The 26,429-nt window shown below is 38.8% G+C and overlaps 1 protein-coding gene across 5 annotated transcripts in view; it reads left to right on the top strand.

Moving 5' to 3' along the window:
• The window catches only part of elf1 (E74-like ETS transcription factor 1), a 69,271-nt gene that overhangs the window by 18,702 nt on the left and 24,140 nt on the right, over positions 1 to 26,429 (top strand). For 3 of the 5 annotated variants that reach the window (XM_054791424.1, XM_054791429.1, XM_054791425.1), the window contains exon 2: positions 22,971 to 23,265. In XM_054791424.1, coding sequence (XP_054647399.1) covers positions 23,194 to 23,265 — 72 coding nt within the window. In that variant the 5' untranslated portion in view covers positions 22,971 to 23,193. Of the gene's footprint in view, positions 1 to 19,512; positions 19,669 to 22,970; positions 23,266 to 26,429 lie in introns of all 5 variants that reach the window. The other 2 variants (XM_054791427.1, XM_054791428.1) reach the window with 1 other exon arrangement.

Here is a 26,429-nt window from a genome sequence, read left to right as displayed (position 1 = left end):
GATTTGAATCTGGCCATAAATTAGCCGCATCGCTGTATAAGCCGCAGGGTTCAAAGTTTAAGAAAAAAGTAGTGAAAAAAGTAGCTGATACACTGGAAATTATGGTATATTGTAATAATATATATTATTATTTATGTATTTTTTGGGAGGGGAAATTGTGAATATATATTTAATATTAGCATATTAGTTTGCTATTCTTTTTTAATGACTTTATTCAATTGAGCTTTTTTATGTATTACAACATTATTATTATTATTATATAGTATTTGATTATTAACTCTTCAACATGATGATGATTATTATTATTATTTGACTTGAAATTTATTGTAATATTATTTTGTGTTATGTATTTTTTGGGGCGGATGATAATTATATATTTAATATTGTCTGTTAATATTATTATTATTATTTTTTACTTTTTTCAGATTTCTTATGTGTTAGTATATTTGTATTTATTAATTTTGTATTCTTATTAATGGTAGAATTCTTTCTTGACCTGACAAATGTATTATGTGTGTGTATTACACTTGAAGAATTGTGGGAAAATGGTAAAGATACGGTATGTTTAATATTTCTTATTTTCCAAAATGTTGTATTTATTATTTCTATAAATTAAAACATTTAGCAAAATATTGCTCCTGTGCATGCTACATAGTATATTATCTATTATTTTTCTTAAAAGATGTGTACAAATATAGGCTTTACCCTTAATAGACACCTGCTACTCTCTGCAGCTAAGTAAACACCCCCATGTCACCCCTATATATAGGAAATATAGTAATTCTGATGCTAAAATAAAAAATAAAATAAAATAAAATAAAATAAAATAAAATAAAATAAAATAAAATAAAATAAAATAAAATAAAAAGTCCTGTATGTTGCTCAGACATACACTATCATTCAATGGCTTTAGACTAAATTTTTTCCAGTTATTTTTTGAAACTCAAGTTGTTCAAGTCCAATGAATAGCTTGAGATGGTGCAATGGTAAGACGTTAAAAACACAGGTAAGTTTACCCCAAACAGAAAAACGATGTGTATTTCTGAATTATACAAAAAGGCCTGTTTCAGGGAGCACACAATGGGTCAACAACTTAAAGCTGTTCTGCAGAAATGGAGGTTGATCAAGCCTTGGCTGTTGGTGCAACTAATTCCTACAGGTGTTCCAAGTTCTGGAGTACTGACTCCCTCCTCTGTCTGCATGAAAACATTGTTCGGAACACACTGTGGTACTATACCCTCGTGAACATCAGTTCAACAGCATTGTGCTGGAGAAAGTCATTTGCTGCAGCAAAAATGGCAAGAAAAAAGGGAATTAACAATGGTTTTCTAAAACCTTTGACCGGTACTGTACTTAAGGAGCAAAGCATTCTAGAGCGAGAAACTTGGGAAGTTGACTTTACCAGAACCTCCTAAAAAGTGCTTGTTTGTAATTCTGAGCCGTTCCCACAAATCCTTACTCAACAATGTTCTATTTCAAAAACACATGCAGAGTGCAAAGTTGTCTGGTCTCCACCCCGCATGAGGTAACAGACTGGAAGATGGATTAGCGTGAAAGAAGTTAACCGCCTCCATACAAAGCTCATATTCCACTTTTTTTTGGCCATCTACCTGCACAAATACCACACAGAAATGCACTCGATGCCTTCATGGACGCGACTAGGGGTGACATTACTAAACGTACCTGTCAATCGCGGCGCCGTCAAACATCACACAGCCGAATGCCACACATTCTCCACCTGTGGGAAACACTTGACGTGTAACTCCTAGTAAGGAAGGCCGTTCTTTTTGCTATTAAATGATAAGAATGTCAAACTAAAGGGCAGAAACACACCTAGCAATGATACAGATTCATTTAGGTTAGCATACAAGCGTCAAACAGATGCAGTTAGCCAAAATAACTCAATAAAAAGTTGTAATTAGCTAGCTACAGTTAAAGAAGTGTAGTTGTAGACATAGTTATGGAAAATTATTAGATTACATTATTAAAATTAAACAATATCTACGTTTACAAAAATGCTGACTATTGTTACTATGCTGCTAAATGTAGAGCCGCTAAATCACTGTTTTGTTAGATAGCTAAAGCAGCAGTGGTTGTAGTAAACCGATATCTAAAATGTCTAAATGCCTTTTCAAAAGTGGTAGACTATCGTTACCATACTGCTAAACCTAGCATTGCTAAACTACATTTCATTGTTCCGTAACACAAAAAATGTTTTGCTCGCATGCCAAAGCTAAAGTTAATTGCTTCCAGGAACAGTTGTAGTTGTGAAAAACACATAGCAAATATGTGTAATATCTAACAATTTAACACTCAAAATGTAGGTAAGAAATATACAAGTACCAATACGAGTTTAGAATTTAAAAAAACAACTATTTTAACGGCCTCACATCATGCATTTCTTTCCAGCAAAGCATTTCATTGGTCATGGCTACCGGGGGCGCTGCAATAATTAATTCAGCTGGAGGCCAATGAAATGCTTTGCTGGGAAGAAATGCATGATGGGAAAAAAGAGTTTTTTTTATACTAAACTCGTATTGGTACTTGTATATTTACTTGTATATTGATTTTAACGTTCAAGACACTTTTCAGGACTCAGTTTCTTGGCGCAGGAAAAGAAATAATATGTGTTAGTATGCGTAAAGTGCGTAAAAGAGCATTGTTCATATTTGGTTTTGGCAGCTAAAAACAGCTTTTCATTGTTTTTTTTCTAGCTCGCAGAAGCTAAAATTAAAGCTATGTGAGTGGTTTCTGGGAGCAGCAGTCGATGTGGTAAACTAATAGTGTATAAAGTGTCTAAAAGGCTTTTCAAAAGTGTTGACTAATATTAGTATACAGCTGTCCCTCGTTTATCGAGGTTTATTGGTTCCAGCCCTGACCGCGATAGGTGAATTTCCGTAAAGTAGGATTCAATATTAATAAATGGAATATTTTCGTACTTAGAGCATAGAAAAGCTGTCTATGACTTTCTAAAAATGATTTTTGACATTATTAGAGCCCTGTAGACATTAAATAACACCCTTATAGTCAATTTTTTACTCGTATTACCTAATATAGTAGACATAATAATACAATAATAAGACATAACTCACCTTTTAGCGTTGGGAACATTTCTTTTTTGTAGTATCTCGAACATAATGTCAGGACAGCCAGTCTAACATTAATCTGCCATCCACAGACATGCACTCCGACAATACTGCTAGCGTCGTTTACACCACATTGGGCACCGCTTATGCGCAGGATCTCTGAAGTGACACAAGAGACGGAGGCTGCTTTAACAATAGCGTTCTATTTATTCCAAACTTAAGAACAGGTTTGAAACTGAGTGGGGAAAGTAAGAAGCACTATGTCATGTCGTACTCTTTATCAATGGCTGGTAATGCAGGTAATGTCTCATCACACCACCTCTCACCACAATACTACACATGACTTGTCTTTCAATATTTTTGGACTAATAATAGGCCATAGTCAACCATGAAACAGCGATCATTTATTCATTAATTTTTGAAAAAACGCGATAGTTCGAACTACGATGTAGTGAGGGACAACTGTACCGTAAATTCCGGACTTTTGAGCAAACCTGAATATAAGTTGCACCCACCAAATAAAAAAAAATAGATATTTTTTTTACCTATATAAGGCCGCACTTGTCTATAAGCCGCAGGTGTCACGCCGTAGCATGGGGTATTTACACAGAAAGACACCTTAAACCTTGCAATCCTACCTACACTCTGTGTTCCCTGCGTCACTTATTAGCGCCGGTGAGACGTGACTGTACTGCTAAACCCTAGCACTGCTAAACTGCTTTTCATTGTTCCGTTACGCAAAGACGTTTAAAGCTATGTGAATGGTTTCTGGCAGCAGTTGCAGAAACTTACAATAAACATGTCTGTAATATGTCTAAACTGCGTTAGAAATATGTAAAACGGTGTTTTTCATAATGTTATTAGCTGTTATACTTACAGCTGCAGAAAACGGCTGTTTCATTGTTGTTCTGTTAGCTCGCTGACGCTAAAATTAAAGCAATGTGACTGGTTTCTGGGAGCAACAGTAGTCTTGGTAAATAAATAATATTTTTAAAAAGCCTTGGACAAGTGCTAAATACAGTTCATAGTATGCTGGTTAAAAACAGCTCTAATATCCTTCAAAGTGTTGACAAACGTGCTAGTTATCATTTTCTTGCTAACACAGAGCTACCTAGAAACCTTTGTTTTTGCAACAAAAGTTCCATTCAATGTTTTGGGTCGCTAGTTAGCTAAATTGTAGCTTGCTTGCTTGCTCCTTTTTTTTTTTTTTTCTTTTTTTTTTACCAGCGAGGCCTCGCCCTATGTCGGTCGCTAGGCAACCGCCCCTCCGTGTTTACCTTGTGTGTATTTTGCATAGGGATTCTCATTAGAAGAAGACCCCCAACCCACCCCCACCACCGTTGAGGGCATCTATCCGTTTACACAAGCTGTTTATTAAGACATACTGTAATATTGAGCTAGCGACGCGTCTTAATCAAATGTAATTATTACCATCTGTTAAAGATTTACGCAATGTCATTGTAAGGTTACACAAGCAGTTTATTGTCCTGCACCTTCCTGGTCACATGACTACCATAAAAGAGCCTACTTCATGAAACCTTTTGCAAATATTGACCCCCCTCCCAACCCGGCAGTTCCGCTTCACTTTTTCAAACAGATTGATGAAGCTGTGATCAGTTTAATGAAGTATTATTAGTCAAGATGATGCATGCTGGGGCGATGCAGTAAGAGGTACCAGGGATGACTCGCATACTTGAACAGTCGCTGTTGTTCAAGTATGTGCTTGACATGCAGCAAAGTGATGATGCTGCACTTTAGATGGCAGCTCCAGCTTACAGGCTTGAAGATTAGATAGAAAACACACAATACCACACTGACCTACATGATGGTGTCGAGTGAAGACTCAGAGTCTCTGTGTCAGGAGTGTGTGTCTGTGTGTAGTTCACATTTAGAATTAACAGCTGTTAAACCAAAGCTTGGGCTGCCAATTAGCATGCATCATTCTAATTCATCACACCATTCAAACCACATGGAGATTTATGATACTAAGTAGGGATGAGCTCGTTTTTAGACGAGTATCCGTTACGGATCATGCATTTTTGCCGAGTACGAGCATGAAACGAGTACAGCTATTCCGTAATCGTGATGAAGGAAAATCCTCATTGGGTAACTACTTATGTATTCACTCTTCATGCTCTGTGATTGGACAGTCCATAGTCAACCACACAACAGTGATCATTTATTAATTAATTTTTGAACTGCAATGTAGCGAGGGTTTGGATGGGGTATTTCGTAAATCATGATTTACAAAATACCTCCTCATACCTCAGGTGCAATTACATTTAACACTTGAACAGTTAAATCCCAATTGGCTGTAATCGCTGTAAAGTGGTAGGCGTATATACAATCGTCCCTCGCTACATCTTTATAACCCCCCCCAAAAGTAGGCTTCGCTACACATCTTAAAACACAGTCCTGCCAAATAGATATCAATCAACTTCGAATGTGGGAGTAATTTTGATAATTGTATTTTTCTTCAGTGAATAGACTAACCTCGCATGGTGTTGCTGATGTAAAAAGAAGGCAGGCTTCACTACACACCTTAAAACGGGGTGTCCAAAGTTTTTAATAATAATGAAATATCGTAATGTATTGCCTATAAATTATAAATATAAATATAAATTTTGTTAAGTTGCAGAGTTACAGTGTATACAGTAAAGTGGATAAAGTGCACAACAGCGCTTCTTGAAGACGGTGACAGGGAGACAGGCGTGTACAAACAGCTCATTTGCATTAAAGCTACAGACACACAAAATGGCATCTGCCCCGTAGGGCTCACTAAAAGCACTTTTAAACTGTGTAAATTTCAACATCAAGGCTACATTTTGCACACACACTTACACAATACACAATTGCGGAACCTCTGCTTGAAAAATGGTATAATTTAAGCTGGGTTTTTTTGTATCTAAGACATGCCTAACAAAGTCCTCTACAGCAGTGGTCCCCAACCTTTTATGACCCACGGACCGGCTTGTGTTCCCACAAATCTCCCGCGGACCGGGGGGGTGGTGTCGTACATTATAGCGATCTAATTTATGTTATTTATTATGTATTGTGTAAAACTAAGACATGAATAAGATGAAATTAAAAGCACAAAATGAATGCCGACCCACCATCCACCAGTTCAAGTTCCAGCCAAGTTTTTCCAGAGAGATTATGACATCGCTGTTTGACGTGTGTGGTAAAAGGCAGTGTGCTAGCATGAATTAACTTGAGACAAATGTGCACATTAGCACTCAATAAGTCATCAAAACTTACCTTTATGCATTCCCACATAGTATCAGCATTTGACACCAAATATGAGGTGAAAGAAAAATGGTAAAAATACAGTAGTAGTCTATCTGTGCGGCATGAGAGAAAGTTAGCACACGCACAATGGACATGCGTCAAGTGAGACGGATGTAACAGAGAGAATCCGGCCACTTTTCAAAATAAAACATAAAAAAAAATGAAATAATGGAAATTATTTTTTCTTTCTGTGCGGCCTGTTACCAAATGACCCACGGCCCGGGGTTGGGGACCACTGCTCTAGAGTTCAGTGCCCTCAAAGGCAATTGACCCCAAAAAGTGTGTGACTGTTGGTGAAAGCAGCAGAACAGGTTGACGTTAAAATCTATCCTCTCCTTGTGGGCGTGTAGTGTGCTTCACATTGCTGCATGCCTCATTATGGGTGGACACACCAAGCAGCCAGCCAGCCTGTGTCCAGACCTGTTTGGTATGCAGCCTCTTTGCCTGGTGCCCGCTTCCCAGCCTCGCCTTTACAGAATGTGCCACCTTTACAAAGAAGTTTAAAAAGTTGACGGTGGCTGACATTTACACACACCGGTGTCAAGTTTGAGACACAATCAGGAATGTCATTCTTCCTGTTTTTATTCAGTCGGTGTACTGATGACATGGGAAATTGAAGTCCTTCACTAGCAATTTAGAGCTGCCTATTATTCTTGCAAATCTATTCTCAAGATTCCAGTAGATTTCCACATTTGTCTGAACATGATGCGTATAGTCTTCCCACCTGTTGTCTTTGATAAGCAGGCTGTTGAAGTGGTACAAATATCTGGGGACGGTGCTGGACCACGGGCTAACATTCGGATGCAGTTTTAAAGTGGATAACACTTGAATGAAAATGTTTTATTCTTGTTTGATTGAATCAGTGCTGACATTTTATTTTACCAGCTGCTATGGGCTGCTCACCCTCAAAAACAGGAACAGGTTGCTTGCACCGCACTTAATGAGTTAACTGTGTCGGCTCAATCAAAAAGGCTCAATCACCCCCTGCATGATGAGTTTATGTTGCTTCCATCTGGTCGCAGATAGGGTGTTCCTACTGTAAATGTAGGACCAATAGGATGAGGAATTCTTTGGTTCTGGCAGCCACTGTTCTGCTGAATAACTGTTTGCAATGTTGGTGTTGTATTCAGCGGTTTTGTTTTTAATTATGTATTTATTGTTGGTTTGTTGTCTGTGTGATACTGCTGGCCTTGTTTACCTTGACCTTGTTTACCTTGACCTATAAATAGAGGATACATTGCTTTCACACAAGCCAAAATAACAGCAGTGGCATCATCAGGTCACACACTCATATGTGTTTTTTCACTTTTTTAAATGCATATTGATGAAAAGATGATGTATAGTTACCGCAACGCACACAGCCAAGCATATAGGAGCTTGTACGCAGACTCCCTGTCATATATTGTACCTTGAATTTTTACATAAAGTGCTTGAAATTCTTACTATGTTACACTCTAGAGCTGTCTAGACTGAATTATTTGCTTGTTTAAGACTTCTCTTTTTGGATGAAACTGAAAAACTGACAAAATTGGTAGATACATGCTTTTTGTTAATGTTTTTAGCATCTCAAGTTTTTGTAGGTTGAATTGCTCAAAGTGCTTGAAATTGTGACCGTTTTATGATATAGAGCTGTCGAGACTGAATTGTTCCCTTGTTAGATGGGGGAAATGACATGAAACATGTTGCCACTGACCTCGGACATACATGCATTTTGTTAAACACTGATAGGATAATTCATATGTTTTATAGCATACTAGGGTAATCATCATTTTGCATATATACAGTGGAGGAAATAATTATTTGATTATTAATTATTGAATTTCTGCTTGAATATTTTACGATCTAGAGCTGTTGAGACTGAGTTGTTGGTTTGTCAAATGGGCAAATAACATAAAATATGTATAAAAAGCATGTACAGTCGTCCCTTGTTAATAGCGGTTAATTAGTTCCAAACCCGGTCGCATTAAGTGAATTTGCGCAAAGTAGGCTTCAATATTAATAAATGGAATATTTTCGTAATTGTGGCATAGATAACTTGTTTACGATCTTCTAAATACGTTTTTTTTTTTTTTACATTATTAGAGCCCTCTAGACATGAAATAACACATATAGTCACCGTGATATTTGTATTACCCAATATAGTAGATATAATCAAGAGACAATGAGACATATTACAAATAAATAAGATAACATAGACTCACATGTTAGCAGTTGTTTTTTTTTTCTGAACAGCGTATTTCCTGTGGTGGCTATTGTCTTGTCTTATCAGTGTAAGTAAAGGCGGCTTTAAATGGCTATATACTCATATGTGTATTTGTATGCTTGGAAATGCTTAATTTAGGCCAAGAATTAGTACAGTTTGCTTAAATATGCATTTTTCATCTAATAATAGCCTGTATTCAACAATGAAACAACGCTTATTTATTTATTACTTTGTGAAAAACCGCAATAGAATGAGGATGCGATGTTCGAACCACAATGTAGCGAGGCACGGCTGTATGTCCCAATTTTGTGTGGGGAAAAACAGCAAAAAAATATTTCCTTCTGGATAAAAAGGAAGAACCTTTTGGATAAAATGGAAGAACGTATCAGAATGATACATGCTTTTTGTTAAACAGGGATAGGTTCATTTACGTGTTTTATAGCATAATAAGTAGGGCTGTCAAATTATTACAAATTTTAATCAGATTAATTAATCATGATTAATCACCATCAGCAACTGCCTGAAATATGCCAATTTTACTGTATTTAATTAACAGAAAGATAAATGAATGACAGGACAGAATTATATATATTTGTATGCATTAACAGCTCCCAATGAACTGAATATGTCAATAAACCTAAAAGACAACCACACAAGTCTATTTGTCTAACACCAGTCCCTTTAATAGTGGCAGAATATTTGAATCACACTTTAAACCCTGTTGTTATTAGCAATGAGGATTTGTGTTCAAAGACGTCACATAATTTAAGGTAAATGTACTTGTTTTCAGTGTATTTTCCAGCATACTTAAACGTAGCAAATTGTACATCCGAATTAAGAGTTACGAAGTGAGTTACGAAGTGAGTGATGAGAATATCCACTTCATGTTTTTCTTTATCTTCCTCTTTATTTACACACACACACACACACGCATTATAAAGCCCCTTTTGTGATGATCGGAGTGTCCCCGAATGCATCTCGCGTTCTTATAATGAGAATGAGCAAATGTTGTTCACAGGATGAACGGACAGCAGACGTGTGTGAGTTGGAGGTACAGACAGTATATGGTGTTGGAATTGCACTGCTGTTGATGTGTTCAGGTCAGCCTGAAGTTATAAAAGAGTGTGATTCCGTCTGCCGTCATAACAGTGAGGCGTGCTTACTCTGGTGCGCGTGCGTTAATTACACTAAAAAATGTAACGCAGTTGATGAAATAAATTAATTACTGCCGTGAATGCATTATATCTGACAGCCCTAATAATAAATTCTATTAATGCGATAAATAATCATTTTACAGTCGTGAAAAAAGGAGTACAGCACAGGGTGTAATTCTTCTACTTTTAAACCTCTGCACACAAAAGGCTAAAATTGTGACCCGACATGGAACACATCTGTGTTGTTTGTGCTATTAGTTGCCTGACAAATACACCACATGGTGGCACTGTTATTAACCCCCCAAAGTTTGACTCGACTTGAAATTTCTCACACAGCTCTTACACTCACCCTCTGTCACTTTAGGGTGTTTTGTTGAATCACTGTGACATTTGGTACACGGGTTTTTGGCGACCGAGAAGCACGGCCGCCATTAACCAAAACATCTTTGCACGGGCACAAGCGGGACTACATTTCAATTCATCATCAATTATGGGGGAAAGTGATCCATCAATCAATTAATCGGGTATTTTTTAAATATAATTTTATAATAAGATGCGAGAAAGAGGCGAGGTTGATTCAGTATCAACTACATTTTTTCTGCTCTCTAAAATCTGGCTTGGAAACAGGAGTTGAGAACATTCGGAGAAACGTTGCCTCCCTCCCCAAATGATAGCGCTATTGATTAATTTCCCTTCATGGGCTATCAAGTACTGCAGTGGATGTGTTTTTTAATGTATTAGTTTGCAAAAAAGTCACATTATTTTTTTAACAAAACCTGTTTAATTTTCAAAACATAACAACCAGACTCATAAAATATTGTGTGTGTCATTTCCAAGATGATTTTTGATGAATTTTTGAATGCTGACTGTGTGTCAAGACAAAGTTCTACTGACAAGATCCAGATGCTGGTGTAATGTCTACGTTTTTGTTTTGTTTTTTTTAAAGAAGCTATCTGCAATTTCCTGTGCTTGTGACACATGTTGCTACATTTAGTGAAATCCATTGCTAGGAGGATGACGGATGCTTTTTTTGGATGGCTTTCGTGTGTTTGCTTCAAATATTGTGGGTGCAACAAGCATCCAATGAATTTAATTGAAAATGAACGGTTTCATGTTTTGAATTCCGTGCTACTTTGCTATTTTCTATTACATTTTTCAGCATTTTCCATTTTAAATGGTGTAAAAGTGGTGCAAACCAATGCTAATGTGCCTCTCTCCTCACATTACGGGTGTGTGTGTGTGTGTGTGTGATTCTGTGTTATGTGGTGTGTACGTAAGGATGTCTAATTACGGGTTTGAATGATTTCTCTGTTTTTGAAATGAGATATTGCATGGAGAACACCTATCATTGCCTATTTCAGAGGTTATCTGAATGGAAATGATACAATAGGAGAGCTATGCGAAAAGGAAGCAGTGAGGTGTTTAGAACTTTCCACGCTGAGAGTGAAATGTTGCTCTGAGTGTGGTTTAACAGACAGGAAGTAGCAGAAAGCCACTGCTCAGCGATGCTTTTCCTGCCATTGCCAAATTTACAGGTCAGTTTGTGGTTGTTGCTTTTCTTACCATATGCCTCTGGTCATTTTATTCATTTTTGTTTCTGTGTGCATCCAGCAGTGCTTCTAAAATGGTTGATTATGCACCAATTATGCTGTAGACTTTTATCACTGGGCACAAACAGCTGCTATTGAATAGAAGCAACGGGCCTTTCGCTCTCTCAATCTGAGTGGAAAAGTACAAGGTTTGCGGGAGATGAGATTAAATTCCAGTCATCTTTTCTGGCCCTGGCACAGTGCGACGGCCCGGATGCTCCTCTGACGCAAGGCTCTGATGGGCCTGTTGCTTCTCTAGATGCTATTAGGCTGCTATACATGCTGTTAGCCAGCATCTTTTGTAGCCTGGCTCTCTGCCATATTGTTGCAGTCCACTCTCTTGTGATGTGCAGTTGCATGGTGGGACATGTTGGGGTTTGTTTGCAAGACCATCCAATGCAATGGCAACAATTTACACTCTTCAGTGAGCTAACACTTGCAGCACTATAGACTTCTGTGTGTTGTGTTCTGTGTGTTGTGTTATGTGTGAGTAATGCGTTATATTCAAGTATAATCTGGGATTACCTAAACACTACTTAGTCAATTTATATGACATTTTTAAACTACTAATTACTCATTTCTAAAGTACTGATTTTAAAATCCAAAACTTTTTAATGATAATATGTTTTTAAAAAAATTTATTTAGGAAAATGACTAGTTTTATGAAGTGCAGTAGCGGAGTGCAGTTAAGTTGTGGCACAAATACAGTGGTGTGAAAGTTATTTTTTTTTTTTCTTTTTTTTTTCCCCCCCCCCCCCGTTAAAACATAATTTAACTGAGCTAGAGATCTATCAGTCTAGAAAAGGTTATAAAGCCATTTCCAAACCTTTGGGACATGAATCAAAAATGGTGAAAACACGGAACAGTGGTGAACCTTGCCAAGAGTGGCCAGCCAACCAAAATTACCCCAATAACGCAGCGCCGACTCATCCAAGAGACCAAAGACCCCACAACAACATCCAAAGAACTGCAGGCCTCACTTGCCTCAGTTAAGGTCAGTGTTCATGACTCCACCATAAGAAAGACACTTGGCAAAAATGACCTGCATGACAGAGTTCCAAGACCCTATACCACTGTGCAAAAAAAACGAACATTAAGGCTCGTGTCAATTTTGCCAGAAAACATCTTGATGATCCCCAAGACCTTTGGGAAAATACTCTGTGGTCTGACGAGATAAAAGTAGAATTTTTTGGAAGGTGTGTGTCCCATTACATCGTAAAAGTAAAACGTACAAGTAACGCCGCATTTCAGAAAAAGAATAAGATACCAACCCTAAAATATGGTGGTGGTAGTGTGATGGTCTAGGGCAGTCTTGCTGCTCCAGGACCTGGAAGACTTGCTGTGATAAATGCAACCATGAATTCTGCTGTCTACCAAAAAATCCTGAAGGAGAATATCCGGCCATCTGTTTGGACCTCAAGCGGAAACAAACTTTGGTTTTGCAGCAGGACAATGATCCAAAACACACCAGCAAGTCCACCTCTGAATGGCTGAAGAAAAACAAAATAAAGACTTTGGAGTGGCCTAGTCAAAGTCCTGACCTGAATCCTATTGAGATGCTGTGGCATGACCTTAAAAAGGTGGTTAATGCTGGAAAACCCTCCAATGTGGCTGAATTACAACAATTCTGCAAAGATGAGTGGGCCAAAATTCCTCCACAGCGCTGTAAGTTATCGCAAACATTTGATTGCAGTTGTTGCTGCCAAGGGTGGCCCAAGCAGTTTTTAGGTTTAGGGGGCAATCACTTTTTCACGCAGGGCCATGTAAGTATGGATTTTTTTCTTCCTTAATAATACAAAGTTTCATTTAAAAAAATTGTGTTCAGTTTGACTAATATTTAAATTTGTTTGATGATCTGAAAAATTTAAGTGTGACAAACAAAAAAATAAGAAATCAGGAAGGCGGCAAACACTTTTTCACACCACTGTACTTTTTTTTTCTTCCACTAGTAACAACAAAAAGTAATTTTTCTAAATTATTTTTTCATTTTTTTTAGTGAGCAATGTTTGAATGTTCATGACAAAATCCAGGCCTATATTTTAGGTGGTAACTATGAAGATCTAAATCTGATCTAAATTGGTGGTTTGGCCTTGGTGGAGGTTTGTATTCAAGTGTAGTTTTTACTTCTGCCAAGGAGGTCCTGTTTTTCATTGTTTTTAGTTGGGATGTAATGAGCTGAGTCATGCTTTGCCCAGAAGATTGCCAGCATTTTCCTTGGCACTTGCTACAGCGACATAGTTTTGTGACAAACGAGTATAAGCTGCCAAAAAGGGAACCGCTGTCCAAAAAAAAAGATGAGCGCCATCCTGCTGCTTCCCACACTGGCTATCACAGTGCTCCAGCAATGAGCGTCATATCATTGAGTCATTTCCCTGACAGGAACCCGGCGGATCCTGCAAAAACAGCGCCTGTGCTGACCGTGTTCAACAACATGGTGGTGGAAAGCCCACATTGTGCCTGCCAGCAGGGTTTTTGGGAAATACAAGCTGTTTTTTTGTTGGTAGAGTATCACAGTAGTTTTTTTTTTTGTTGGTATAGAATGTCACAGTAGTGCATATCAGTCACCGTGTTTACATAAAGCTAGACACTAGAGAAAATTGTTGGCTTTGTGTCACTAAACCAGACTTTCAACCTTTTTCAAATGTCACTTAATTAGATTTCAAATGAAATCATCTAATTTGGCATGTTTACAGTCAAGATTGGCCTGCAGTGCAATGATAGTGTAATAGTCACGACAGTGCATTATATGCTGCAATGCCTCCAAAACAGACAATAATGCTGGCATATAAGGGCAGTCAATGCACAATATGCAGTGAATAGTCACAGCAGTGCATGATATAATGTGATGCCTCTAAAATGGGCAATGATGCTGGAATAGTCATGAAAATGACATGATGTGTATGAATAGTCACAACAGTGCAAGATATTCTGCAATACCTCCGAAACAAACAGTACTGGACTAGTCAGGGCAGTGCATGCACGATATGCTGCGATGCTGCTGAACAATGTTACTTGAGTAGTTACAATAGTGCATGATTTGTTGTGAAAAATCTCAACAGTGCATGCTGTGCTGCGATGCCTCAGAAACACATGATGCTGGAATAGTCATGGCCAGAAAACTGTTAATGACGCTGGAATAGTCCCAGGTGAGCACAATACGCTGCAAATGGTTCCAACAGTACATAATAATGGACTATAATTTTGGAATAGTCTCAACAGTGACTTGCTGCTATGCTTCCAAAATGTGCAATGATGCTGGATTAGTCCAGACTGCAAATGATATGCTGTGATGCTTTCGACACGAACAATGACGCTAGGATAGTCCTAACAGTGCATGATATTCTGCAGCATCAGAAACAAACAGCACTAGACTCGTCACCGCAGTGCGTGATATGCTGCGATGTCTTGGTACTATAGTCATCACGACAGTGCATTATTTGCTGTGAAACGTCAAAACAGTGCATGATACTTATGTTGCGATGCCTCAGAAACGCATGATGCTGGAATAATCATGGCAGTGCATAACAGTGCGAATGATTGTAAAATAGTCCTAGCAGGGACTAAATCACTTGTGATGCCTCCGAAATGCACAATTATGCTGGAATAGTCATCACAGTGCATGATATGCTGTGATGCCTCCAAAACAACAAAAAAAAGATGGTGGAATAGTCACAACAGTTGACATGCTGCAATGCCCCTGAAACGTGCAATGATGCTGGGAGTCCAGCATCCAGACCGTGCATGAAGTGCTGGAATTAATCACAACACTGCAGGCTATGCCACTATGTCTCCGAAATGAGCAGGGTCACTGGAATCGCCACAACAGTACATGATATGCTGCGATGCCTCCGACATGAACGATGTCACTCCAATAGTCACAACAGTACATACTACGCCTAAGGCAGTACATGATGTGCCTCAAAACAAGCAACAATGCTGGAATATTCATGACAGTGCCTAATATGCTATGATGCTGGAATAGTCAATCCAGTGCATTTCATGCTGCAATGCTTGCCAGGCAATTAATGGTGCTTGTGAAAACCATGATAGGCTGAAATGACTGATGGAGGAACTTGCACAAGAACTACAAGGACAAAGATCTTCCAATTCAGAGCGCTTTAATAATGTTAACGTGCTGCTAGCTACCTGCTAGCCGTCTCTACCTGTGTGAGGAAAAAAACGACTAGCTGTTATCTTGTATCTCCACCACCTCAATGGTGCCACCCCAGAAAAAAAACATCATTTTAGTAACCTGAGCTGAAAGTGGCTGATAAGTCAAGATTGCATCCCTCAGTGTTTGCACTCACCACATGTAGAGTGAGTCATTGCGTAGTCATTCAATTGGCTTAAATTGCCTCCTTTCATGGTCAACAATGAGCTCAGCTGAGGAGAATAAAGCAAAGGGGCGATGGGGGCACACAGGGCCTTCTGGGAACGCTCCATTCGCCCATGGATCCTGTCTGTAATTGGTTGTTATTGCAACTGGCAGTCGCCATGTGGTAGGGGTGGAGCCCGACCGTGTTTGCTGCGTTCTCCGCCAGCTGAGATTGAAAGAAAGCATTGCATCTACTTGTGTGCGGCAAGATTCAGCGTGAAGCAAAAACTAGGAATCAACTCCTCAATCTAATTCCGCGTTACAATCAAAATATTTCCTCGGCCTATTGTTTTAGTCTTTTAAATCAGCGCCCTGTTAAATTGAATTTGCTGGAGGCTATCAGTGCTGTGTGCATATCTGTAATGGAAAGCTGACAATGCTGACAAGGTGGTGGTCTATTTATAGGCCTGCACTGCTGATAATCTTGACTGAGAAGCTGTCAGTCAACAGCAATTACGCACAAGTCAAATATAACGCAATAAATTCATTGTTGGCTATGATACAGTACTGGAGTGAACACCTCTCCCTTTTGGACTTGTGATCATGCGGAAATGAATAGTTAGACAGAAAACCCCATTGTGCAGTTTGGCATTAAATAGAACATTGCATCCCCCCTCTCCCAAAATACATAGAATAAATGTTTTAAATAAAACACAACAAAGGTACATAGTAATAATAAAATTGAATAATAAAATAAAACTCACATGTAATAACAAAATAAAATGTTGTCAGAAAACTCAGTTGAATAACAATAATATATATATATTTTAAATAAAATACATCAGGTATCATAAACAACAATTATATAAACTCTGATAAAATAACATCAATAATAAAGTATGTAACATAAGCAAATACAATATACAGTATAAATAAAATACATAATATGAATGTATATATGTATATTAGGGATGCTCTGATCTCCGTGAAAAATCGACATATGTCGATGAATGATCACAAAAGTCGATCGACTGTGGCTAGCACTATTGCAGCGTGCAGTGTAGCGCCTTGCCCTTACTAACTTGGGCAGCGTCCTCCTCCCACTTCGCTTCACAGCGTGCAGATGTGCCAAAACAAAAACAAACAAGTTTGCCATGTGGAACTTAACTGCCAACACATGCCAAGGAACTCTCTTGCGGCGGTAGCACGTTAAAAAGCTTTAATTTAATACGGCATTTGAAGAACAAACACTTGACGGAGTATGGTGAGTTTTAGAAACTCACGGTGTGTGATCATCAGTCAAACGGCAGCTAACGTAGCCATGTGGACAACACTCGCCCGTATGTGCGTGACAGTCAGAGGGCTAAGCAAATAACCTGAAAAATAATTGAATTCATCGGACGAGATGACCAGCCTTTCTCAGCAGTGGAAGACACCAGGTTCGCTGACTGTTCTCTCATTTACCTGGAAGTCCTGTTAGAGCTCCACCAATGTACTCTCACATCCAAATTCTCCTTAAAAAAGGTGTCGCATCCACTGGAAGTATTAGTAATTGCCTTTTTTTGGGCCCCCTGGCAGTCAAGGGACCTTGGAATTGTCCTGACTTTTCTCCTTTATATGGCACCGTTGGCTAGTATCACTTATCATGAATAAATTGAAAAATGTATAATTAATCCATGTGATCGGTATCGGTATCAGCCGATTTCCGTCCTGGATGAGCGGTATCGGAATCGGAAGCATAAAACACTGATTGGAGCATCCCTAATATATATATATATATTGTATATGAAAAATTGTGACTAAAACACAACATTTAATAAATACATAAATCATAAAATTAATTAATTATGCAAATAAATCCCATAAAAACACTTAAAGTGGAATAAAATATAATTTCATATTAAAAAATATACATATATAATAAAAATAAATAATATATAATTATTACAATATAAAACATAATTTAATAAAATATTTAGAAAACAATGCATGAATAGTAAAATATATGTTGTAAAAAATAAAATAATATGGGGATGAAAAAAGGTTTCTTGGAAATGTTATGTTTGTTATGGTTTTGTGTAATCCTGGTTTTGTGTAATCCTGCTAACAAACAAACAAACCAAAATGAACTCCATGAGCTCCAAAGATGAATGACTTTATTAGATAAGCCGTTTGTTACGTCACTGTCTATTGATTAACCAACAAGACATTTGCCTGTCATTAACTTTTTAGTGGCATAATGTGGAGCATGTGTTCAGCTGGATCCAAATTCCAGATGACACAGTCGAAATGCTTTGGTGTCATCTGGTTCTGTAATCACTCTTTTATAAAGAGGGCCCCACCCAGGCAGGCGCTGCATTTACTCTTTGGGCTATTATGCACTGACTAGCATCCACGCAGAAGCGGCGCGGCTCCTCCTCTTCCTCGCCTCTTCATGACGCAGCAGCCCAGCCTCTTGGTCGGGACAAGGCAGCTGTTGTCATGTGTGCGGCATAATGTGCAGCCTGCCTGTAACGGCTAATGGCTGCCTCTCTTGTCTGCTGCCAGCACCATTCCAACTGGGCCATCCTAATCAATGCTGGGATGTAAAACATAGTCTGATGAAATGAAAGCAGCTGAAACAGTCTTCATGTGCACATGTTCTATTTATGTCCCTCTTCCTACCATATGATTAGCCTCTATTAACTGCACGTTTGCCCCAAACCTGTTGAAAATTCATCATATATAGTATGAGTTTTCCCTTTTCCACGCCACAAATACAAAGCAGGATTTTCTCTTCTTTTGCCAATACAATGCACACTAATTTCTCAGACTATGCCCACACATTTTGGCCCAAAATCAATGAAGTCAATACTGATTTTCAGTCAAAAACCAGGTGGACAACTGAACCCCTTCTTTTGCCGGCAAAGCTCTTTCTTTTGCCAGCAATACCAACCCTACAGTATTTCTCTGCATATTTTCACACATTTAGGGTAAAAAAATTACCAATTCAATCCAGAGTTTCCAAAAATATGCATGTTAGGTTAATTGGCCACTCTAAATTGGCCATTCGAATGAATATGGTTGTTGCCCTGCGATGGCTGGCGACCAGTTCAAGGTGTACCCCAACTCCCGCCCAAAGTCAGCTGGGATAGGCTCCAGCATACCCCCGCGACTCTAATGAGGATTAAAAACATAGAAAATGGATGGATGGATGGATGGAATTACCAGCTGTACAAGCTGTACCACTTCCTTTCCCAGCAAAGCTCCTCCTTTTACCAGCACATATTGCTGCTATAAATTGGCTTCTGTAGATTTCTGCGTAATTTGTGTTAAAATCAACTAAATATGCACGTTATAGACCAGCTATACAGCAGGACCCCTACTTGAGCCAGCATATCACCCTGATTTTTTTCAGATTTCTTTACAATTGGAGACTAAATAAGATCAATCCCAATTTTTAAAATAGGCCAGTTATGACCATCTCTACATTTTTTATTTTGCCAGCGTATGTACTTTCGTCGGCATATCATCCACATTTTTCTGCAGAGTTTGACTTATTTTTCAAGTCGATAAATTTCAGTGTATAAGCCCCACCCACTAAATTCAGAGGAAAAAACAGATTTGTTCTTATACAGTACAAGCCACAGGTGTGCACGCCATAAAATGGGATATTTAGTGCAGAGAAAGATTTTTTTAACAGTGCGTGCCAGACAGTGGTGCAACACTGCTAATTAACAGTGCAGAACAGTACACAGCTAGTTAAAAACAGTGCCGAATAGTGCATGTAACGTACAGTCGATAACAGTAGCCTACCCTTTTCCATGTCATAATTGAGCAGTGTCCTAATTCCTTCGTCACACATGGTTGTAAGCTCTCTCTCTTTCCGTGTGGGAAGGTGGAAAAGGTGGACTGAAGCGGGTGGCAAAAGTGAGGTGAAGGAGGAGGAGCGCGTTTGGGAGAAATGCAGTAGAGATGGAGGAAAATTCGCAAGCTGACGAGGAATGGAGACGAGTTGGGGTGTCTGTGAGCGTCGTGGTCATGTAGCAGCATGGTAATGGTCTTCAACTGGCAGTAGTCCTATGCAAAGCAGCCATGTTTCCTTGCCTTGACAGTCAAATCCATTGCCATCCATCCATCCATCCATCCATCTTTTATAACACTTATCCTCAAATCCATTGCCTTTAACTTGAAGGCGGAATCAAATTAATTTCTTGGTGTATGTCCATGTGATGGAGGCTTGTCACTAATCGGGTTGTCACTGTAAATGTGCACAACACGTCTACACGTTCTCTGCGTTTTTTTGGTTGTTTCCTGAACTTCTTTTTTGCCTTTATGATGGACTATCTTAGTAATAATGTTTTCCAAAATACATATTAAAACGATTAGTAGTAGTTCAGAAGTGTAGGAGATATCAGGAGATTAGAACATGGCCACACAAAGCATAATGGGAAATGTAGTTTTTACCCACATATTAGCCATGCAGGGTTCAAAATTTGAGAAAAAGTAGTGGCTTATACACGGGAATGTATGGTGTTCTTTTGCCAGCAAAACATCCTCTTTAGCTTCTTTAGCCAGCAGAGAGGCCAAATCTTTCTAGAGATGTTGGCCCATTTTGTTTCAACATAGAGAAACTATAATGATTTTCAAAAATAAGCCAGTCATGGTGGAACTTCTTATTTGGCCAGCAAAGCTACTTCTTCCGCCAGCATGTCATCCAAGTTTTCCTGCAGGATTGTACACATTTTGCATGAATTAAATCCTGATTTTTAAAAACTGACTTTTAAGGACCAGTTCTATGGCAGAACTTTATCCCACATCAACTTTAATTTGCAATACTAAAGCCCACCATGACTAGTTGTATCACAGAACTGCTTTTTCCAGCAAACCTCTTTGGATAGTACAGATATGTTTGCAGATTTTGCATGATAATCAACCAAGACAAGCCTGATTGTCGATAATAAGCCCATAATTCATTCATGCATTTTCTATGCCGTTTATCCCTCACTCGGGTCACGGGGGTATGCTGGAGCCTATCCCAGCTGTCTTTTTCAGCAAGAGGCCGATACAGCCTGGAGTGGTCCCCAACCAATCGCAGGGCACACAAAATGAACCCATAATGACTTGCTGTAATAGCGGAATGTATTTAGCCAGCAAAGTCTTTTCGTTCACCAGTATGTAGATCTACAACTGTTTCTCTTGCTTGTGCATATTCTGGGTCAAAATCAACAATGTACATCATGACTTTCAAAAATATGCCTGCCATTTTTGCACATTTTGATCCAAATCACCAAATCGGAACCTGATTTTGATCATATTTGTTAATTATACAGCATTACTGCTTCTTTCACCAGCATAGCACACCGATTTTAACACATTTGTGCACATTTTGTTTGTAAACCCAACAAAATCAAACGAGATTTTCCAAAACAAGAAAGTAAGCCCATCATGATTGCATCTATAGTATAGTGGACCTTATTCTTTCAGCATAATAAATTAGTGTAGTAAACTTAGAGTAACAACTTCACTGCAGGTATTGATTATTTTTATGTTTTATATGAAACTTTCTTCTCTACACTGAGTGTGTTTTAAGGCTTATCACAAGCTCCATTTAGCAAATGACATAAAACCTGGTCAAGGCAAACCTTGAGACATGGACGACGACATTGCTGAGCAAGAGGCCATACTTTTTTTTTTTTTTTATCACTAAAACCTTTCTAAATCCCACCTCTTCCCACAACATTTAACTACTCTGTCTGGATGCCTTTCCATAAGAGCCCACCACCCTTCTCTTGTTTTAACTCCACCTTGGACCTGCAACTTTCACAAAGACAGTTCAAAGCAAATATTCGACACCCTGCAGCAAAGATGTGTCTGTGTGTGTGTGTGTGTGTGTGTGTGCGTGTGTGTGTGCGCTGACATTGTGACCTCCAGTGCCACCAATCCTGGGAAAGACAAGTGTATGTGCGTGCGTGTACGTATGTGTGTGTTTGCGCGCCCCTAGGCGCTACTAATTCTTCAACCCAACATGAGCCACTCCTGTCGCCCTGCAATGATATCAGCTCTTTGGTACACACACGCACACACACCCTTTTTGTGATTCCAGTAACAGCCTGAGGGTACTATCCAGTGCAGCATCACCAGGGTGATCTGTCACCTAGGTGATTGTGTGTGGTGGTGGGTGGCTTCATTGAAGCCTCAGCAGATCATGTGATGAAAACATAGTCCCTAGCTTCATCATGATGAGGGGGTTGATGAACACGAGGGTCTCTCAGGACAGACATGATTCTGATTGGCTTTTGTATCCATCCCCCATGTGACAATCTGGCTCTTGTGCACTTGTTTTGTATATGTAGCACATTTTGGGTCATAATCGACCAAGTCAGTCCTAATTTTCAAACTGTATGCCCATCAAGAACCAGCTGTAGAGCACAACGTCTTTTGCCAGCATAGTGCTACGATTTTCTCACAGATTTGCTTACATTTTGGGTTAGCTTTGACAATATCGGTCTTCATTAAAAAAAAAAAAAAAAAAAAAGCCCATTTCTTTTGCCAGCAAAGCTTTGTCTTTTACTACAAACACATTATTGCACATTTACGGTCAACTTTAACAAAATCATCCAGTTTTTCAAAAAGAAGCAACCAACAATTCTTTCACCAGCATAGTGCCTTGAACATTACAACGATTTTCAGGTATTTTGCTTAGCTTGAACAAAAATCAACTCTGTATTTAAAAAAATAATTATATCATGATTAACTACAGTGGAACTCCATCCCTGATGACACATGACACATTTCGGGTTAACTTTAAGAAAATCACCCCTGATATTTAACAGGAAAACAAAAAATGCATAATGGAATTACTTTTTGGCAAGTTTAGCAAAATCAACCCAGATTTGGCCCTCAAGAATATCCTTACAGTAAAACGTCTTTAGCCTGCAAAGCTCTTTTTAACCAGAATTTTGCCCCAATTTTTTTTTGTGAAGATTATCATTCCAGATTCGCCTCTCAAGGACTAGCCAAACTGTGAAACAACTTCTTTTGCCACCATAGTGCCTGATTTTTGCTCTAATTTTCACACATTTTGGATCATATTGAACGAAATCGGCCCTGACTTTTAAAATAAACCCATCATGACCAACTATATGGCAAAGCTGCTTCTTTTGCACATTGTAGGTCCTAATCATGCCAAGCTTCTCCTAATCTTCAATAATATGCACTTGAGTTACAAACTGTACAACAAAACTGGCTTCTTCGAACAGCACAGCACACCTAATATTACACATATTAATGTACATTTTGGCTCAACTTTGACCAAATTATGACCATAATCTGTGTTTTCCTCTGCTCTTCCAGGTGTAGATGCTCCTGGTGGATTCAGAGACGGACCAGGCTGCTTCCAGCAGAATCAGGCCGACCCTTTGAGTTTCGCGGCCTCGAAAGAGAAAAGAGTGGGTGAGACCGTGAGGCCTATTTGGCGCTGTGAACGCAGCTTCGGGCCTCTGTAGGGGGCGCTGTTTGAACGGAGAAGGAGCCAGAAGGTGGCTGCTGGGATACGTGGGCTGCTTACTCCACCGCCATGACCACTGCAGTGCAGCCCAATGAACTGATGTTTGAATTTGCTAGTAACGGGATGGATGAAATCAACCAGGTACTGTATCTTGGTCTCATTCCATTCATTTTGCCTTTAAACATAACTGAAGTTATCTTAGCAGGTTTTAAAATTATGTTTTTCTTTGTTTTTCTCAAGCAACTGCACCTCTCCGAAAATCTTCTGGCCTCACACTTTGAAAACCGCAGGTCTAATCTGTTATTCACACATGGATTAGTAGCCATTTGTCCACAATTTAATGCGCGTAGAACTCAAGTCACACTTTTACTTGACATAGTGTGTTAATGCAAGTTGTTGACAGTTCAACCTGGGCCACAAATGGTATTTCCTTCCTTAATTTTGATGTTTTGATACATAGATTTGTCACCATTTTTGACACAATTTGTTGTGCATAGAACACAGTTTTACTTAGTGTGTTTATGCAAGTCCTTTGAAAGTTCAACTTGGTCCTGAAATAGTATCTCCTTTAATTTTGATGTTTTGATACTTAGATTTGTTGCCATTTGTCTTTAATCTCTTGTGTGCTGAACACGAGTCACAGTTTTACTTTACTATACGTACGTTTATGCAAATCCTTGACATCCTGACACCTGTGCCGCCGATGGTATCTCCTTTAAATGTCATGATGTCATGATGTCATGATACATAGATTTGTCACAATTTTTCCACAATTTGTTGCGCGTAGAACACAAGTAACAGTTTTACTTTGTGGGTTTACGCAAGTCTTTTGAAAGCTCAACTTGGTCCTAAAATACTATCTTTGATATGTAGATTTGTTGCCATTTAATCTCTGAAGTGCAGTTTTACTTCACTTAGTGTCTTCATGCAAAGCCTTGACATCTCAACCTGGGCCACAAATGGTATCGCATTCTTCAAAATTTTCACATTTTGATACATAGATTTGCTATTTTCATTTTTCCACAATTTGTTGTGCGCAGAACACAAGTAATAGTTTTACTTTACTTGGTGTGTTTATTCAAGTACTTGACATCTCAACCTGAGCCACAAAAGGCCTCTCCTTCGTTAATTTTGATGTGTAGATACATAGATTTGTTGCCATTTGTCCACAGTTTGTTGTGCGCAAAAGTGCGAAGAACACAAGTCATTTTTGCTAGTACTTAAGAGCTCAAGATCTTAAGAGCTCAACCTGGGCCCTAGATAGTGTCTCCTTTTTTAATTTTGATGGTTTGATAGTTAGTTTGTTAGCTAATTAGTTAGCATGCCACAAAAACAGTATAATTTATCCTTGTGAAACTTTGTAGAAGGGTGGCACAGGAACCCATTAAATTTGGGTTCAGATCCAGATAAAGGTGCAGAATTTGTCTTTTGCCTTTTTTTCCCACTTTTTTTTCATGTTATAATCTGCTTGCACTGGGGCCAAGTGGGACAGGACAGTGGTGGGGAAAAAAGGTAGTTACAGTATGTGTGGCAGTTTGTAATGTGCAATGTGCATTACTGCCACCTACAGGCCGGGAGTAAAACAACATTTCATTGTCATCATATATCTGTAGGATTATTGGCTTTTCCAACTGTTTTTTCATGTATTTGTGTGTTGAAAAACCAAGAACAAGACCAGACTAGTACATTACATCTACATTGCGTTTTGAACATCGCACCCTCACTCTATCGTGGTTTTTCAAAAATGTATTTATACATTATTGCTGTTTCATGGTTGAATACAACCTATTATTCGTTTTTAAGAAATGCATATTTAAGCCAGTTTTTGGCCTAAATTAATCATTCTAAAGCATAAAAATGGCTAAATGAACTAACTACTGTAAATGAACTAAAATACAAATACAGTACAAGGCAGAAGAAGCATTCTAATTGTGAATGTAGTATTCTACGTTGGCCACTAGGTGTCAGTATGCTCGGTGAGAGACGCACCAGACGTGATGCCACCACTAAAGTCCCCTAGGGAACACATTTACTGTGACAAACACGAGCAAGAGTTTTATTTACGTCTTAAAGGGATAGTTTGTATTTTTTGACAAGAAGTTGTATGACATCCCCATCAGTATTGTAGTCCAATAACAGCGACTTACCCCCCACTTGGTGTCCTAAGTCCAGTTCTGGTCAGATTTCCGTGATGAAGAACGTAGTTCCACTTAGTTGCTGGGGACAATTAAGTAAAGAGTTTGGCTTCTCAAGACAATATGCGTTCAAAAGATTAATACATTTGCATCACAAAAATGCCTTCTCAAAAAAATCAGACCTCATAAAACGCTTGGCGTTATATCTGTCTTGTGCCGTATCCCTGCGCACTGTCACCTGTGTGTTCATGTGTATGTGACGAAGACGCTCTCACCTACTGGCGTGATGGAGCACCGCGGCCATCTTGTTTACGTATGTGTTCCACAGCGGCAGAAGATGCGAGTGTGTTTGTCACATTCACATGAACGCACAGGCGACAGTGCGCAGGGATACGGCGCAAGACAGATATAACGCCGAGCGTTTTGTGAGGTTTGTGTTTTTTGAGAAGGCATTTTTGTGACGCAAATGTTTTAATCATTTGAATGCATATTGTTTCGAGAAACCAAACTCTTTACTTAACTGTCCCCAGCAAATAAGTGGAACTCCATTCTTTATCACAGAAATCTGACCCAGAACTGGACTTAGGAGACCAAGTGGGGGGTAAGTCGCTGTTGGGACTACAATGCTGATGGGGATGTCATACAACTTCATGTCAAAAAATCTCAACTATCCCTTTAAATGGCTTATTTACTTTTTTAAAGTCTCCTACTGACGAAGTATGATTTCCAGAAAGAAACAAGGTACTGCTAATGATGTTAGTCTGTTTCTCTGATTGTACAGTACTGTATCGACTAAATTGGATAATTGGGTAACTGTATTTACAAGATTGTAAACCAGTTTTCTATGACATAACTACTAAAATATTGAATTTAGTGTTATTGAATCGTACTTTGCGGATATTCATTTATTACAGTTGGGTCTGGGACCACTTACCTGCGACAAACGAGCAATGACTGTACGTTTAAAGTGCAGAAGCAGACTGTGAGTGTGCACTTTTTTAGTAGATTGGAGCAGATGTTGTGCTTGTTGATATTTGAAAGATAAACTTGGCCACTGGGAAGCTGTCATATTTGAAACGTGACAGTCTGACAAACCTGCAGTAAGGTTAGGGTGCATGGGAGGGAAAAACAGGCCAGGCTAGCATGAATATGTTTATATGACACACTGTA

This window comes from Dunckerocampus dactyliophorus, chromosome 11, assembly GCF_027744805.1.
Source record: "Dunckerocampus dactyliophorus isolate RoL2022-P2 chromosome 11, RoL_Ddac_1.1, whole genome shotgun sequence".
Classification (NCBI taxonomy): domain Eukaryota; kingdom Metazoa; phylum Chordata; class Actinopteri; order Syngnathiformes; family Syngnathidae; genus Dunckerocampus; species Dunckerocampus dactyliophorus.
Note: the sequence above shows the minus strand (reverse complement) of the source record. Positions and strands in the feature narration are given on the sequence as shown.